This window comes from Gekko japonicus, unplaced genomic scaffold (assembly GCF_001447785.1).
Source record: "Gekko japonicus isolate JY-2015 unplaced genomic scaffold, Gekko_japonicus_V1.1 scaffold211, whole genome shotgun sequence".
Classification (NCBI taxonomy): Eukaryota; Metazoa; Chordata; class Lepidosauria; order Squamata; family Gekkonidae; genus Gekko; species Gekko japonicus.
Window position 1 is genome coordinate 263,750 of NW_015164187.1, and position 18,902 is coordinate 282,651.

The window sequence follows — 18,902 nt, forward strand, 5'->3', positions numbered from 1 at the left end:
GCCCACTCGCCCATCCTTGACAGATCCCCTTGGAGTGCCTCACAATCCTCACTGGTTTTCACCACCCTGAACAACTTTGTATCATCCGCAAATTTAGCCACTTCACTGCTTACTCCCATCTCCAAATCATTAATGAACAAGTTAAACAGCAGTGGACCAAGTACTGATCCCTGCGGTACCCCACTGCTTACCACCCTCCACTGAGAAAATTGCCCATTTATACTCACTCTCTGTTTTCTATGAATTAGCCAGTTTTTGATCCATAAAAGAACTTGTCCTTCTATCCCATGATTTTTGAGCTTACTTAGGAGCCTTTGATGAGGAACTTTATCAAAAGCTTTCTGGAAGTCAAGGTAAATAATATCTATTGGATCCCCCTTGTCCACATGTTTGTTCACCCCCTCAAAGAACACTAACAGGTTAGTGAGACAAGATCTTCCCTTACAGAAACCGTGCTGAGTCTGCCTCAATAGGTTTTGTTCATCTATGTGCCTACTAATTCTTTCCTTAATAATGGTTTCCACCAATTTACCCGGTATCGACGTCAGACTGACTGGCCTGTAATTTCCCGGATCTCCTCTGGAACCCTTTTTAAAGATGGGAGTGACATTAGCTACCTTCCAATCCTCAGGAATGGAGGCAGATTTTAAGGAAAGATTACATATCTTTGTCAGGAGATCCACAAGTTCTGTCCGGGAAGACTTGTAAGAAAAAATGGCACAGGGAAACTCTGTACAGATTATTCATATTCCCATAGAGTGTAGCTGTCTCCTTTATATAGCACTTGGCAAATTTTATCCTTCTGTTTGTGATGAGTAATTGTAGTGGACTTCATTTTAATCATTCGTATGAGGTGATGTAGTGAAAGAATGCACAAACATCTTGCCTCTTGTGAAACTTTCATTCTTAAAGTGCTGAAGAACAGCAGCTCTGTGGGCCCACCTCTAACTTACAGGTTGGATTCACCAAAGTTTTTCTTTGGATGGAAGGCTTTTCACAGGCAGAGTGTGAGTTGCTTGTTTAATTCCTTGTATTGGAACCCCAGATGTATTCCTAGGGGTCTCCTGTCCCCAAGGAGCAGCATTGGGGAGACATTTTGGGCTCCAGTGGGAGATGAGAAGGCCACTCTTCCATGAGCAGAAATCTCTCCATCCATAGGAACACTCTGATAGATCCAAGCCTGTGGGTGTTAGGGACTGACGCACATATTGTATATCAAAGGCCATATACAAGATAATGTCAAAATATAGTCTTGATGATGAAATGGCTCTCCACGTTCTTAACTTGGTATTATTACAGACATGATCTACGTTTCTGGAGGTTTTGATGGAAGCCGGCGCCATACAAGTATGGAGAGATATGATCCGAACATTGATCAGTGGAGTATGTTGGGAGACATGCAGACGGCTCGAGAAGGCGCTGGATTGGTTGTTGCTAACAATGTTATCTACTGTCTTGGTAGGTAGCCTTAGTGTCATTCTAGTGCCTTGATCACATCCCAGCAAACAGATTCTGCAAGGAGTTATATATTTGCAAATCCCATTCTATCCTGGGGTGTCTACCTTGGAATAGTAGAGGTGGCACTTGTGGCATTAGTATTCCAGGCCAGGTATAATAACCTGCCGTTATAGAAGTGGAATGGGAGTAAAGGAGTTAATATTTTGTGGGACTGAAGTGCAGGAGTTCTCAGAAAGCATCAGTCGTCACTCAGAGTTCTGTAAGGTAGCTACACTTCCCCTTACTCTTCTAGATTGGTCTACCAGGTTAGCATTGCTGTTACATCTGTTTCTTGAAACAGGCACTTCATGTAATTTATTTTGACACATAACCAAATTCTTATTAAACATTTATAGAGCATAGACTCCACATTCAGTTCTGCACCTCAAATTAAAGAGGAAGAGAACTACAGCTAAGAGAGCAAGGGAAAACAGTGTGGAGCCTCAGTTGTAAGTGAGCATGAAATGCTGAGCTGGAAAAAGTGCAGAGGAGGGCAACCAAGATGATTAGGGGGTTGGAGCACCTTCCCTATGAGGAAAGGCTGAAGAGTTTGGGACTTTTCAGTTTAGAAAAGAGACGACTAAGGGGGGACAGGATAGAGGTTTGTAAAATTATGCATGGGGTGGAGAGGGTTGACAAAGAGATTTTTTTCCCCTTTCTTTCCCAGAATAGTAGAACCTGAGAGCATCCAATGAAGCTGATGGGCAGTAGGTTCGGGGTGGACAAAAGGAAATACTACTTTACACAGAGAGTGATTAAAATATGGTATTCGCTGCCAGAGGATGTAGTGATGGCCACAGGAATAAACGGCTCTAAAAGGGGATTAGATAGATGAATGGAGGACAAGTCTATCAATGACTACTAGCCATGGTGACTGGGGGGAACCTCAACATTCAGAGGCACCAAGCCCCTGAATTCCAGAGCCAGGAGGCAATGTCAAGGGAAGGCCTTGACCTCTGTGCCCTGTTGTCCCTTCAGAGGAACTGGTTGGCCATGACCACGGTGTGAGACAGGATGCTGGACTAGATGAACCATTCGTCTGATCCAGCAGGGCTCTTCTTATGTTCTTATGATGGACTGTACAATGTCTGTACAGCTTACACAATATGGTAGTGTTAACTTAGAACTTCCATTTTTGTTGAAGTGTGAATGAAATTGTTACTTATTTCTATTCTCAGAGGATTTTTTTATTTTAGAATGTCCTTGTTTTTTGAAATGGACAATTGCTGAATTATATGAGCCCTCTAGGTGGATGTGGCAGTGAATTTTACGGATTTTTTTCCTTGTCATTCCATAGAGGAAAGCACAATTTATTGTTGTGAAACAAAGCAAGATGAAAATATTCCCCTTCAAAATTAAACAGCTAAACTTTTCCCCTCAAGGAGTTAATTTTGAAAGAGTTTTTGAAATGTATCTCCATGAGGTGTTATACTGCTTCACAGTTGTGCAATTGTGCAACAAAGCGGGAGGGTACCTTTAACAACTTTTCAGCTGAAAACAATCTTTCCCATACATGATTCCTCTCCCTAGATAACCATTTCTACTACTACATAAGAGCAGGCGTGCTGGATCAGACCAATGATACAGCTAGCCCAATATCCTGTTTTCAATTGTGGCCAGTCAGATGCCACAGGAAAGCCCATTTTTGTATGGGCACCCATATTTTTTATGGTAGATATTTAACTGAGGTTTACTTTATAGACTACAAGTATGGTCACAACTTGCCTTTCAGTGAACTTTTAAATGGGACCTGTGAAGACTGTTAATAAAACAACAGTTTTTCAGCAAACAATTGAATGCAAGACTCCTGGAATATTTGTGAGTTTTTGTGAATGTAAACCTAATAAAGAAAAAGTAAAAGCGTTGTCGTGTCCGGGGGTGACCCCTAGCTTTGGAGGGGCACTCGCTGTGGTTGCGGAGGGTATTGGAGGGAAGAGAGAGCCTCAGATAGGGAAGGGTGGAGGAGTTCGATCACTTCCCCCTCCCCTTCCTCGGGGTCGACAGCCGCCTCTCTCTCTATCGCCCTGGCAGAGCCAGTCGCCTCTGACATCCTCCCCGGCTCTCCTGACTTCCCTCCTTTTATACTCCTCCTGGCTCTCAGTAAGCCCTCCCCTTTCCTTTCCCAACCACTGTATTGTGTCCTTCACCTGTCCATTACTTCTTCTGCTGTCCTTATTGGGGGTTCCCTTCCTAGTCCCGCCCTCTAGTGATTCCCTCGAAAGCATGCCCTGAGCTAGGGAGCACTGGGGAGCGGCCACTTCCGGCCCGCTCAAGGAGTCCACCATCGCCGTCTGCAGCGCCCTCGACCATTCTCCCCTGGGTAAGCCCTGACTCTTCCAGCCGCTTCGTATTTGCAATCGGGCACGCCACTCCGGCCTTGGCGGCTGCGGAGAGGAACCCGTCTCAGCTCCTTCCCCCGTCGTCTTTCCCAGAAAAGGGGGGGGGAAGGGCCCTCCACGGGCATCGCCCGAGACCTCCCTCCCAGGGAGTCTCGCCCTCCGAGGCGCACTGAGGGTCCGGAGCAGTGTTCCCTCTAAGCTGAGTTAACGTGAGCTAGCTCACAGTTTCTTAGCCTCCAGCTCACACATTTTTCCCTTCACTCAGGAAGAAGGGCTCCAGAGCAAACTAATTTATGCAGCAGCCATATCGCTCGCTCACAACTTTAATGCCAGGAACTCACAAAGTAGAATTTTTGCTCACAGGACTCCACAGCTTAGGGGGAACATTGGTCCAGAGGGTCTGGCGCGGGTCGCGCCAGTCCCGCTGAAGTGGCCCAAGGGGCCGCGAAGGAGCCCGCAGCGGGACAAGCGTGTTTGGGGTATACAAAAATATTTGAAAACTCATTTGTTTTCAAGATTAGGACAGTTTTCTGAATTTCTGTAACTCAAATAATTTTGTAGCAGATTTTTAAAGAATTTGGCTGTTTATTATTCTACCATCCAAGTAAATTTACTGTACTGTACTTTGGACAGATGGGACAAATTGTCTTGGATGACCATAAACCAGTTATTATAATGGTATAACATTGAAAAAACTAAATTTTCTTAATTCTATAAGCTCTCTGATCATTGTATACTATCTCTATATCAGTTAGACTGTAAATGCTGTCTCTTCCTTTATGCGACTTCATTTGTGCTCAAAGCCTTGGGCGGGGGGGCTGATGTCAGCTGGTAAAGATCCTAGTCTTCTTCCTAATGAATGATGCCTTTAAACAATAAAAAATTGAAATATTTGTTTGGATCCTCTGTGTTTTTTCAGGTGGTTATGATGGTCTGAACATCTTAAATTCTGTGGAGCGATATGATCCCCATACTGGGCACTGGACAAATGTCACTCCAATGGCCACCAAGCGCTCAGGTGAGAGTTCTGATCTCTACATTTGTAGAGGAGTGTAATAAAATGTACAAACCAGCTTTGATAAGTTGTAGAGTGCAAAGAACACAGTTGTTAAAAAGTGACCCTAACTGCAAACTTTAACTTTGATGGCTGTTTAGTGGACAAGGTCTGATGTTTAGTATAAGAATGTTGTCTTGCATCTTCATGCAACCTTTCTACTTAAAAAGTAATAAATTTTCTGAATGGCATATCCATGTTTTTCTGAGCCTGTGAATAGCCTTCTATTCCTGTCACTTCTCCTACCACCAGAGTCTCTGAGTTATCATTGTAATTGTAAACAGTCTCTTTTCTGGCACTGCACACTTGCAGGGCAGTTTTGGGCATTTAAATATACTTTTATTAGACTAATTTAAGCAGCATTTAATGCCTCTTTCATCCATTCCAGCTCAGTAAAAAGTTTGCATTAACTTTCCCCTGCTGCTTAAGCAGTAGGAACACTTGTATACTAATTGATGGCAGGCATTATAAATTCACACAAGTTTCATATATTTTCAGAAAACACAGGCTTAAATTTCTCATTGTTTCTGAATATTTTTACCATTGGTTTACAATGTATTCATTTCCATTGTACGGCATTTAATTGATGATGAAGTGTCCTGAAGATGGAGGGAGCGCTTTACATCAGTAGAATGGGGGGAGGAATAGGATACAGCTTGATATTTCAAGCTGATGCTCAAGCTCACAAAGAAACCCTCCATCGAAATCACACCATAGTATCAAAAAATAACAACTAAACAAGTAAAAAAGTAAAAAGCTGAAGGCTTATCCAAAAGACACAGTGATGTGTCAATAAACAATCGGCAGATGAAATACAAGTTCTTCAGGGAAAAAATCAATTAAACTCAAATACCCTCTGAATAAGGAGTCTGCAAGCAAGCAAAGAAAGGGTGAGATGGGATTTCCTAAGGAGTTCCTTGTATCCAGCAATGCACAAGCCTAAAAATAACTGTACTTAACAGAGTTGCTCTTGCACAGCATTTTATGCAACACCTAGGGCTTCCCTCCCAACATATTATATGGCGTAGGAATTTGCACAAGATCTGGCACTAACGGAAACGCAAGTGCGGATATAATAAGTTTGACTTAACACAAGTGGCTACTGTGGTCTTTTTCTTGTATTTCCACTTGCACAAGAGTTGGATGATGCAGCCCAGTGAATATACAGTGCTCTTGGTGTCACCGCCAAGAATGCCATATCGCATATACATAATTGTGGACTGTGTAGCTCATTTACCTTGGTAATACATTCCTTTGTCTCTCTTCCTAGGAGCTGGAGTAGCCTTGCTGAATGATCATATTTATGTTGTTGGAGGATTTGATGGAACAGCACATCTTTCATCAGAGTTCTGGAACCTCTTCAACAAAATTCTTTTTTAAAGTTCCTGAGTTGTCAGTTTACAGACTGAAAACTTCATTTCCCTCTTGAACCTCTTCAACAAAATTCTTTTTTAAAGTTCCTGAGTTGTCAGTTTACAGACTGAAAACTTCATTTCCCTCTTGAGAGTTCCGGCACCTCTTTAAAATAATTTTTAAAAAGGCCCTGTGCACGTCCATTATCTGCCCTCACCCCACTCCAGTTCCTAAAACACAGGACTGCAGTCCCACCTGCCTGTGGAGGAAAGGGATGGAGGATCATTTTATTTTTCAGTTTCTGTCCAGTCCTGGCTCATATGCTTCGGACTGATTTTTTTACATTTTAATATATACAGGAGCACACTCAAGGACAAATAAATATTTTGTAATGTAGGAATGACTACTTCAATGACTGCACATGTTGTATGTGAGATGTGGGCTCTGATACACAGAGTGGGATAAAAATATACAATGTATGATCATTCCCACATGCCCTTGCATGGAAGTGGAGAGGAGGAGAGGAGGAGAGGAGATTGGATTTATACCCCGCCCTTCACTCAGAGTCTCAGAGTGGCTTACAAACTCCTTTCCCTTCCCCTCCCCACAACAGAAACCCTGTGAGGTAGGCAGGGCTGAGAGAGCTCTTTCCAGAACGGTCCTTGAGAGAACAGCTCTGACAGAACTATGGCTTGCCCAAGGCCATCCAGCAGCTGTAAGTGGAGGAGTGGGGAATCAAACCCGGTTCCCCAAGATTAGAGTCCGCACACTTAACCACTACACCAAACTGGCTTCTACAAACTTGTACAGAAATAGAACATGAGGATTGATCCTTAGTGTGGGTTAGTGGCACCAAAAATTATCCCTTACATTAATCTCTTAAAAATAAAGGAGCTCCATGATCATGACTAACAAGGATGAATGCCATCCCAAAAACTACTGCTGTGTTTAACGTGATTCATCAGTCCTAGACTACAAGAATGTGCCCTTACCTTTCACCCTTTGTCACTTGTAGGTATGATGGTAACTCACTGCTGAGCAGTATTGAGTGCTATGACCCCATCATTGACAGCTGGGAAGTGGTAACATCACTGGGGACCCAGCGATGTGATGCTGGTGTTTGTGTACTGCGGGAGAAATGATGTCCGGAAAGAAAGACCTTGTCAGAGCACTTCTTGGAGCAGAGAGACTATTGGAGAAAGCACCAGGGGGCTTACATCTTGTGGGTGTGGATGCAGTGACCACTGACCCTGTGCTGTGCACCCACAAGCTCATCTTCAAAGCTACTGATCCTGGTGGGGAAAACCCACACACACAATGCACTTTGAGGTGATCATGGAGGAATTACATACTCATCCAGACTATCCCAGAGAAAATGGTATGTCGGAGCAGCAAGGATGCCTTCGCCTTCTGACCTGCTGAATGCCTGAGATTAAACAAGTTCATCTCCGTCCTCTCCAAAGCATCAGTCCATGCAGGGAGATGAGAGTTTGGGTCCACAAGTGGGTTTGTGCTTGAATGTTTTCATGTACCAAATATGCTGCAGTGCAGACATACTGTTAGTGAAGATTTAGTGGGCAGACTGCGCTTTCTGGGTGCTTGTTCAGGTTCTGTGCACAAACTTGTACACAATGGTGGGATAGAGTCAGAGACAATGATTGGCACATGAACTGCAAAGACTCAGTGTCTTGGTGTATATAAACACAGAAGAGGGAATGGAGACCAGACGCTGCTGTAATACTCAGTGGGGAAGAATGGCAGCTATACAGGAAGAGAACGTTGCATTTTATGTCTTCTAGTGGTTGGGCCACCAACATTTCCTGGAGTGTGGGGGTATTCAAGTACTTGTGAATGAAAACCTGACTCTACATTGCATCTTTTTCTAAATACAGAACTTTTGGGTGTTAGCAGAGCAGTGAAATAATGTATTGACCACTGTGTCCTTGGGGTTCTTGGAGACCTGAGCTACAATGGATGGGTGCCTAGGTTGGAGGGAAACTGCAGTGTATGCTTTCTAAGGGTATGTCTGCTCAGTTGACTTTTCAGGGATTGGATGTGTATTTACAGTGCAGCCCATCCCCACAATCACAGAGCACCTTTTCTCAAACCCACCTTAATCACCAGCCAGTTTGCACTGCAGATAAGCAGTACAATCCTGTGCACAGTTATTCCCGTCTAAGCACTCTGATTTCAGTTCTCTTCGACAGGAGTAACTGTACACTGGATTGCAGTGAAAGTGAAGCCTGATGCCCTGCACAGGTCTCAGACTGCATGCCTAGTGTGAACACTGTTGCCATGGTGTTCTCCTTTTTCTTCATCTGATTTTTAACACTGTTTCTTGTACTCCTGCTTTAGTGATAAAGTAAGAACATGGGAAATTTGTGTGCACTCAGCATACAGATATTTCCAACATAGTTTCTCCTGCAGAGCATCTCTCCAGATCCAGTTGCAGCAAGACTTTAGAATCCTTCATCTTGAACTGGAATTTTTTTATTGTTTGCTGAGCATCACTCTCTGTAGTGGCATCTAGGACTCCATTTCTTCTCGCTGCTCTTCTGGTGTGTGATGCAGTCTACATTAGGTGTGTGAAGATGCACCAAGACCTGTGTTGCTGAAATGGACCCCTGAGCCTGTGGATACTGCAGCTCCATCCTTTATGTACATGCCATAAATTATCAGCATGACCCTGGAGCTCTTTCCCCTGACCTACTGAGCCTCTTTCTGTGTTGCCTATCAGGTATCAAGGGGTGAATGTATTTATTTTCTTGGGTGCTGTTGACTCTTTGCTTTGGGGATACAGTAGCATGAGATTATTATGCACTTTCAAACAACACTGAGTATATGAATTCTGTCCTATCACACCAGTGTTTGTGATTAATTTCTTATGTATTTTTTAATAAAAATATCTCTGGTATGTGTGAATATTTCATTTCTGTTGCTGCCTTTCTTCAAGGTGGATTGCTTTTATATGTGCAGTATTGCTGTCGCACTTCAAACCAGGATGATAAATATTTGTTGAGAGGACCATTTCAAGCTCTGCTTTTTGGCTCCCTTTTTCAAGGGACTAGTTTGGCGTAGTGGTTAAGAGCGCAGACTCTAATCTAGGAGAAGCAGGTTTGATTCCCCACTCCTCCACATGCAGCTGCTGGTGTGACCTTGGGTCAGTCACAAGTTCTTTCAGAGCTGTCCTCGAAAGAGCTATCTCAGCCCCACCGACCTCACAGGGTGTCTGTTGTGGGAAGGGAAAGGAGATTGTAAGCCGCTCTAAGATTCCAAGTGAAGAGTGGGGTATAAATCCAATCTCTTCTTCAATACTTCCTCTTTTTGCTTCTTCAGTCATATTTATTCTAAACAAATAGGTCAAAACAATTGTCACATCAGCCAGTTTGGTGTAGTGGTTAAGTGCGCGGACTCTAATTTGGGAGAGCCGGGTTTGATTCCCCACTCCTCCACTTGCACCTGGCTGGATGACCTTGGGCAAGCCGTAGTTCTGATAAGAGCTGTTCTTGAAAAAAGAGCAGTTTCTGTCAGAGCTCTCTCAGCCCCACTTACCTCACAGGGTGTCTGTTGTGGGGAGGGGAAGGGAAAGGAGTTTGTAAGCCGCTCTGAGACACCTTTGGGTAGTGAAGGGCGGGGTATAAATCCAATCTCTTCTTCTTCTTCCTTCCCCCCCCCAAAAAAAAACCAACCCAGCCTAAGCAGTCGTAGTGAAGTCATCTTAGCTGAACATTACTAACTACAGTTATTGTGTAGCACAGCTCCTGCAATACCCACTAAAGGTGAACTTGTTATATTGGGCAGACCTGCTACCAACAACATTTGGGATTCAGAGATGTTAACAGAAGATAATTAGAGACCAAATTATGTCTAGACTGCTAATTCTCAGGGAAAGCACATGGCTAATTGATGAGGAATGGGAGGGGGGAGCCTTTTCACTGTACGTAGATTACATAATGCAGAATTCAGGGTCACCCTGACAGTCAGATGCATTCCTGGCTTTCTTAACCACTCAGTCAAAATTGCCCTTTTTGTTCTTGCTTACAGTACAGGATGACCTCATTGCTCATTCTAGGGAGGAAGCCTGCTGCCAAATCAGGTGGTGAATGGGAGATGTGTAATGCCGCTCAGGGTCTGGCAAGGAGGCTGACAAAACAGAGAACTCTCTGTGAGCCATATGCCTCCTTATGTGTAAAATCTGCCTCCATTCCTGAGGACTGGAAGGTAGCTAATGTCACTCCCATCTTTAAAAAGGGTTCCAGAGGAAATCCGGGAAATTACAGGCCAGTCAGTCTGATGTCGATACCGGGTAAGTTGGTGGAAACTGTTATTAAGGAAATAATTAGTAAGCACATTGATGAACAAAAACTATTGAGGCAGGCTCAGCATGGGTTCTGTAAGCGAAGATCTTGTCTCACTAACCTGTTTGTATTCTTTGAGGGGGTGAACAAATATGTAGACAATGGGGACCCAACAGATGTTGTTTACCTTGACTTCCAGAAAGCTTTTGATAAAGTTCTTCATCAAAGGCTCCTAAGTAAGCTCAATAGTCATGGGATAATACTGGTAGGACAAATCCTTTTGTGAATCAAACACTGGCTAATTAATAGGAAACAGAGTGAGTATAAATGGGTAATTTTCTCAGTGGAGAGTGGTAAGCAGTGGGGTATCACAGGGATCAGTACTCGGTTCAATGCTTTTTAACTTGTTTATTAATGATTTGGAGTTGGGAGTAAGCAGTGAAGTGGCTAAATTTGGAGATGACACGAAGTTGTTCAGGGTGATGAAAACCAGGGAGGATCATGAGGCACTCCAAAGGGATCTGTGGAGGATGGGCGAGTGGGTGTCGATGTGGCAAATGGGGTTCAATGTGGCCAAGTGCAAAGTGATGCACATTGGAGCCAAAAATCCTAACTATAAATACACATTGATGGGGTCCGAATGTCAGCAAGCTGCCATTCTGTTTTCTGTGACCTCTGTGTACATATCCTTTCCCTGTTGCACCCGGCTTGTTTTCTATCATCCTGCTCCTGCGTTGGAATGCACAAGATAACTGCTGGAGGTTGTGTGGGGGAGAAGATGCTGTAATGCTTGCCTATTGCTTTTCTCATGAGTACTGCACCTGTGTTTTGTCTGATGTTCTGCCTGGTTCCCATGGACTGGGCGCGCAACCGTTTCATTAGCCCGCCAGCGGGAATGCTATTCATTGGATCTGTATCTGTTTGAAGTTCCTTTATTATGCTTGACCTAACTGTGTATCCCCAGTTCTAACAAAGAACGTGTTTGAGTATGTCTTCAACGCTTTGAAATAAATTTTGCTTTTCTTGAAAACGTGGATTTATTCTCGATGCTTGGGGATCCAACATATTGTTAGAACTCCCTTTCTCCTATCGTTCCGAATCTGGCAAGATCATGAGCGGAATTGAGGGAAACCTACCTAACACGGAGGGGGACTCGGGATCGGTCCCACAAACCTCCGCGTCTTTGGTGTTCACGACTGCAGCCTCGATGGAGGGTGCCGTGGGGGGAACGATTCCCCGCCTGCCTGCACATCTGTCTTGGCCGCCTCCGACCCCTTCGCAATGGGGTCCGCGGAAGACTCACCAGCAGGATGATTGGACTATGTACAACACCCAAGGCACCCGTGAGGTGTACTCCCGTCGGGGGAGCGGATTACGTGAGAGTCTGTTTGACAAGGGATTGTTCCCGGAACCTGGGTCTACCTCGGAGAAGGGGAGCCCCAAACAGGACCTCGAGGAGTGGATGTTCGAGCCGTCGGGACCGAGTGGTCACGCAGAAGATGAGGAGGGCACCGGAGCCTTCCAAACGGAAGAGGACTATGACCCACCCCCGGACTACCGCCCTCGGGACCCCATCCCGGAGGAAACTACCGGGGAACGACTAGCAGAACTGGAAGACTCGGTGAGAGACTTAATGCGGGCATTCCAGGATGTGATGGAAGGTCTGCCGGGAATGATGGACGTTAGAATGGCTAATTTCCTTGACGCACACGCCGCGCAGCAACAAGTTGCTCCTGCACCGGGATTGCCCACGCCGCCGATGCCTGCTCAACCGCTGATGGGACCTCCGCTGCAAGCACCGGGATAAAAATATAGCAAGTAGATAAATGGGTACCTGCCCTTAGGTGGCAGGGGGCACCCTCCTCCGTGTGAGGTGTGTGACAGGAGCATCGGCGGCAGCGGAGCGGCGGCAAGGTTGGCGAAGTAAGTCCTGGTGGCCAGTGAGTGCAACATCAAATAACGAAATCCGGCAGAGGTGGAGACGTGGCGGCGCAGGCGCAGCGGAGCCGGAAATGGACGTTAGCCAGAGCTGTAGCTGACAGGAACCGCGCACCAAGATGGGCTCGCCAGAGGAAGCCACCGGACTGGAAGACCTGCTCCAGGACACCAGAGACTGAACGCCGACACCTGAAGACCGCCTGGAAGTAGGAGCCGAGAACAGCAAGGCCTGTCACCTGGGTGCCGGTAGGCAGCCCCGTCCCTTGTCACTGCTGGACTTCCTCATGGCACCTGACATTTCTGGCCACTGTGTGACAGTGTTGGACTGGATGGGCCATTGGCCTGATCCAACATTGGCTTCTCTTATGTTCTTATGGAGAGACACTGTCACACACACTAAATAACACACTTTCAATGCACTTTGCAAATGGATTTAATGTGTAAAATGGCAAAATCCACTTGCAAATAGTTGCTGAAGTGGACGGAAACTGCATTCTTTAGCATGTGTGAAAGTGCCCTTCAAGAAAAAAAAGTGGACTATCTGGCCATAGTAGAAACTGAAGTTTTATTTCGTAATCCAGTGTATCTACTATAATATATAACTGAAATTCCCATGGGAAAGTATGGAAATTATGGCAGGGAGGTGAATACATGAAGCTGCCTTAAGCTGAATAAGGGCCTTGGTCCATTGAAGTCGATATTGTCTACTCACACTAGCAGTGGCTTTCCAGGGTCTCAGGCTGAGATCTTTCACATCACCTCTTACCTGATCTTTTAAACTGGAGATATCTGGGATTCTGTATGCCAAGTAGATGTTCTGCCACTGAGCCACAACCCCTCTCTTCTTGAATGCTGCAAGCGCCTCTCATGGTATAAATCCTTGCACATTTAGATATGCCCATCTTGTCCATCTCTTCAAGATAATCTAACTAGCCTTGGTTAGAAACTGGGCTTTTTGCCCTTGCTGGTACATCCAAGTACCCTCCCTCCTATCTTGTCAAAGAGCTGGTAAAACCTTTGTTGAAAAGGAGACAAAGTGAATTCTAAATTGACAAAAGTGCATTCTGAACAGTACTGCTGGTGAATTGCTGTGAATGACAAATGTAGATGAATCTGTTGGGCTGTAAACCTCCATTGTTTCTTGCTGTATTGCTAGATTTTTGTCTTGGTTTTAAATTATGAGTTGCCCTAGGAAAGGCAGGATATAAGAATTGCAAAGAGACTACTGCAAGAAAGACCCACGTGTAGAATGGAATGAGGTTAAGTGAGGCCAGACTATCAAAGCCTGCTAGGTACAATAAGGATGTCTGTGGACAATCGCTGTGCTCATGCCGTTTATGGAAATACAGCACTAAGCACGTCTCTCAAAAGTATTGACCGAGAAGGTGAGTTTTTAGCAAGGTCTGGAAAATGAGATGTGGCTGGGGAAGGGTGGAAATACAGCACTAAGCACGTCTCTCAAAAGTATTGACCGAGAAGGTGAGTTTTTAGCAAGGTCTGGAAAATGAGATGTGGCTGGGGAAGGGCAGTGATCTCTAAAGGAGCCTCGACAGGGCTTTGAAGGCAAGGGCAAGGGCGATCCCAGAACAGCCAGGTAGTACTTTAAGGGAGGAATACCGTAAAATAGTATTCATTCTTGTCCTCCACACTTACGGACCTAAGAACATTACACAAGCAGGGGTCAATGTCAGGATCACCAGAGCGCGCAAGACGGTGCGGCAAAGCTTCCTTGCTAGTCGTCCAAGCGCTGCACTGAAGCGCTTAACGGAACCCATGAAAGTGACTGCGTTTTCACACAGTCGCTGCAAATCATACACCGCGCGGTCGTAGCTTTTCGACGCTAATCTCTAGAAGATGCACCACCGCCCCGCCGGCGCAGTTCCTGGTTCTGGGGCGCTTTCTTTTCGAGGGGACTGGACTGGATGAGGAAGGCCGACCCCACAAGGGACGGGCGCAGCTGCAAAAAGGCTTTGCACGGAGGACAGCGAAGCGCGCGGAGTCAGCAAGAAAGCGCACAAAAAGCCGCGCGTTTGCAGAGAACTCGGAAGGACGTCGGGATCTCTCTGCATCGCCCCGCCTTTGTTTAATTGCGCCTGCGCGGTTATGGCGGCGCCCGGTTCGGAGATGGCGGTGGCCGCCGCGGCTGGACCGGAGGAGCTGGTATGCGCGCGGGGCCGGAACCGCAAGGCAGTGCTGTGCCAGCGTTGTGGCTCCCGCGTCCTTTTGCCTGGAACCGCAATCTTCGCCCGCAGAGAGGTAGGGAGCGCAAAGGCCTCCTCCCTGGATGAAGAAGGCGCTTCCTTGCCTGCGAGATTTCTAGAAGGGGAGAGGTTAATTCTGCCTTGGCTGATTCCTTTAGATTTGGGAACAGTGTCTGGGGAATGTGGAGTGTGGGGAGAAAGCTCAGAGGGAATGTCACAGAGTCTTTTATCTGAAGCTGCTGTTTCATCCATGCCAACTGACCTCTATAGTTTGGAAATCAGAAGTAGTTTGGGGAGAAATCCAGGCCACACCTGGAGGTTGGCAGCTGTAATGAGTGTTAATCACATTGCTGGTTTCAAGGTAACAGATAAATTTTCTTGTTATTTAACAGCTTTTCCTTCCCTCCATGAAGAAGAAGACAGCACTGGTGGCAAGCAGTGACCCAGATGGAGACGTTCTGCAAGACCATTGGCTGGTTGATGACATGTTCTCTTTTGAAAACGTTGGCTTTACCAAGGATGTTGGAAACATAAAGTTTCTGATCTGTGCAGACTGTGAAATTGGCCCTATTGGCTGGCACTGCTTGGATGACAAAAAGAGTTTCTATGTGGCCTTGGATCGGGTATCCCATGAATGACATGCTGAAGGGTGGCTAAAGACAAACAGCTGGGCATCCTGTGAAATGGCTCATTCCACATTATAAATATCCTGTTTCCCTCTACTGAACCCCCAGTTTGTAATGCCAATGTGTAGCCCTTAAAATGGCCAAAAGAGGGGGGTGCACTACTGTGATGCTTTAAAAGAAGTATCTGTACATATTCCTTGTCAAATGAGTTCCAGCTCCTTTGAATCTCTCTCTTATCTTTCAGAACTCATCTTTATTATTTCTATTCCAGGGTAACATTGTGCATTTCCATGCGTATATTCTGAGATGCAAGACTTTGGTGGTTCACCATTTTCCTATTACTGAAATCGAAAATGAAATATATTTGAAGTGTTTGTCCTGTGAAGAGTAAGCGTAGAAAACTTTTAGCACCTTTTCAGCAGCATCACATCCAGATTTATGGCTTTCTGGTATACTTTGGACCAAAGGGTGTACACATTGGACTATGTTTACAAGCATTGCTGCTATATTTCTGCTGGTTTCCATTTTGTAACCATAATATGGATAGCTTGTGCTTTTATGGAAAGCCACATGCTGATTGATGGACACTGCAGATTTGAAAAAAGTTGAATGAAAGTCCCAATTTAAACTATAAGAAATCAATGTCAGTGAAGTCTCAAAGCATTATGAATATTTTTATGTCATTAAATTAAATCTATGCTTCTCATTTTGTGTATGCGAATGTTTCTATAAAATGTTGCTGGGAGGAATGAATCAGGTAATCAAAACAGTAGAGCACAGTTGAAGGAAGAGGGTATGCTTTAGTAGAATGCATTCCTACTTTTCTCCAGATTTTACAGAGAACTTTTCAGTCTCTGCCCATTTTTATTACCAACAGACTGTTCATGCACACAAAAGCTTATAGCCAGAATAAAACTTTGTTAGTCTTCAAGGTGCCACCGGACTCAAACTTTGTTCTATAGAAATGATGTAACATTTTGTTCTTAACATGAAGAAATATATATATTAAGTTAGCATGTTTTGTGGAACTGAATAACAATGACAAACAGCTCAGCAATGGAACTGCTCAATTCCTACTTTTCCTCAGTCTTCTCTTGCGAGGGAAATGGTGCTCAACATGGCAAAAACAGAACACATGATGAAGGAAGGGAGTTGCAGCCTAGGATCAGCATAGTGGTAGTACATAAACACCTAGTTTCTTTAAGAAATCGAAATAATAAATAAATAATAAATGAAACTAAGTCCTTGGGGCATCCAAGGGTAGTAAAAGAACTCACAAATGTAATTTCTGAGCCTCTGTCCATAATTTTTGAGAAATCTTGGTTGTACCAGAAGATTGGAGGCAGGCAAATGTTGTCCCCATCTTCAAAAAGGGGGGAAAGGAAGGTCCGGTAACTACTGACCCATCAGCTTGACATCTATACCTGGGAAAGTTTTAGAACAAATAATCAAACAGACAGTCCTTGAGCATTTAGAAAGGACAGCTGTGATTACTAAGAGCCAGCATGGGTTTCTCAAAAACAAGTCATGTCAGATTAACCTTATCTTTTTTTGAGAAAGTTACTACCTTGCCGGATTAGGGGAATGCTGCAGAGATAGTTTATCTTGATTTCAGTAAGGCTTTTGATAAGGTTCCACATAATATTCTTGTTGACAAATTGGTAAAATGTGGTTTGGATCCTTTTACTGTTCGGTATATCTGTAACTAGTTGACAGATTGCACCCAAAGAGTGCTTGTTAATGGTTCCTCATCCTCTTGGAGAGGAGTGACAAGTGGAGTGCCTCAAGGATCTGTCCTGGGACCTGTTTTGTTCAACATCTTTATAAATGATTTGGATGAAGGAATAGAGAGAATGTTTATTACATTTGCAGAAGATACTAAATTGGGAGTGATAGCAAATGTGGTAGAAGACAGTCAAGATATACAGGATGTTCTTGACAGGCTGGAAAACTGGGCTAAAACAAATAAAATGAATTTCAATGGGGATAAATGTAAAATTCTGCATTTAGGTAGGAAAACTCAAATACATAATTATAGGATGGGGGAGACTTGTCTTGGCAGTAGTTTGTGCGAAAAGGATCTAGGGGGTCTTAGTAGACCATACACTGAATATGAATCCGCAGTGTGATGTGGTAGCTAAAACGGCAAATGCAATTTTGGGCTGTATCAACAGAAGTGTAGCATCCAGATCATGCGAAGTGATGGTATTGCTTTCCTTTGCTCTGGTTAGATGTCACCTAGAGTACTGTGTTCTGTTTTGAGCACCACAATTTAAGAAGGATATAGACAAACTGGAATGGGTCTCGAGGGCAATGAAGATGGTGAGGAGTCTGGAGACCAAGTCATATGAGGAAAGGTTGAAGGAGCTGGGTATGTTTAGCCTGGAGAGGAGACGACTGAGAGGTGATATGATAACCATCTTCAAGTACTTGAAGGGCTGTCATATAGAGGATGGTACAGGGTTGAAATTAAATTGGAAGAATTATGGGCTAAACTTTAGGAAGAACTTCCTGACAGAGCAGTTCCTCAATGGGTCAGGCTTCTTCAGGAGATGGTGGGCTCTCCTCCTTTGGAGGTTTTCAAACAAAGGCTAGATGGCTGTCTGACAGCAATGCTGATTCTGTGAACTTAGATCCATAAGAGGGAGGGCAGGCAGGGTTGCATCAGTGCTTAGTTCTTGAAGCCCTTTCTTACACGCCCGGGGAAATGCTGATTGCCACTTTGGGGTCAGGAAGCAATTTTTCTCCAGGCCACGTTGGCTGGAGATCCTGGAGGTTTTTTATCTTCTGGGTGGGGAACAGTGGTCACTGGGGGTGTGGAGGGGGAGGCATTTGTGAATTTCCTGCCTTGTGCAGGGGGTTAGATTAGACCCTGGAGGTCCCTTCCAACTCTATGATTCTAAACAATAAAAGCCAGCCATGGAAAATGGCATAGTGCAGGAACGATTTGTGGACTAAAATTGCAAAATGTTACTGAGAGACTGTAAGAAGAGAAATGTGTTACTTTGTTTGGGCCAATAAGATTTAGGTTATGGTAGATGTCTTAAAAAAAAAAAAACAACACATTTTTTAAATAACTGTTGTAACCAATGCTTCCTCTAAGCTGTGGAGTCTTGTGAACAAAAATTCTACGTTGTGAGTTACTGGCATTAAAGGTGTGAGCAAGCAATTTGGCTACTGCATAAATTAGTCTGCTCTGGAGCCATCCTTCCTGAGCTAAGACAAAAATGTGTCGGCTGGAGGCTACCTCACACTAACTCAGCTTAAAGGGAACACTAGTATTAGATCTAACAAGGGGGGACCCGCGATACTCGCGGGGGGGGGAGGCAGAGGAGGAAGCAGCAGGAGGAGGGAAGTACCCCCCCATCCTGCTGGTTCCCCCCTGTCCTCCACCCCCTTCATCTCCCCCCCAGCTCCTCTTCCCCCCCCACCCGGTACTGAAGCCAGGGGCGAGCGGAGAGCCGCTCGCCCCTCGCTGTTTCCCTACCCCCTCCCAACCCCGCAGTGAAGCCAGGGGCGAGCGGGCTCTCCGCTCGCCCCTCGCTGGCTGTTTCCCTTCCCTCCTCCCCCTCCCAACCCGGCGGCCCAACCCGGCG

At 45.0% G+C, this 18,902-nt stretch overlaps 2 protein-coding genes across 2 annotated transcripts in view; both read left to right on the forward strand.

The window, feature by feature from the left end:
• Positions 1-9,149, forward strand: part of KLHL12 (kelch like family member 12) — a 38,046-nt gene extending 28,897 nt beyond the window's left edge. The window contains exons 9-12 of the mRNA XM_015408190.1: positions 1,300-1,458; positions 4,756-4,854; positions 6,161-6,236; positions 7,259-9,149. Of these exons, the coding sequence (XP_015263676.1) occupies positions 1,300-1,458; positions 4,756-4,854; positions 6,161-6,236; positions 7,259-7,385 (461 nt within the window). The 3' untranslated portion in view covers positions 7,386-9,149. The remainder of the gene's footprint in view (positions 1-1,299; positions 1,459-4,755; positions 4,855-6,160; positions 6,237-7,258) is intronic.
• Positions 9,150-14,571: 5,422 nt separating this feature from the next.
• RABIF (RAB interacting factor) lies at positions 14,572-15,953 on the forward strand. The gene is made up of 2 exons (XM_015408214.1): positions 14,572-14,735; positions 15,073-15,953. Exons 1-2 carry the CDS (start codon positions 14,583-14,585, stop codon positions 15,316-15,318), a joined length of 399 nt encoding a protein of 132 aa, XP_015263700.1. The 5' UTR covers positions 14,572-14,582; the 3' UTR covers positions 15,319-15,953.
• The last annotated feature ends 2,949 nt before the right edge of the window (positions 15,954-18,902 follow it).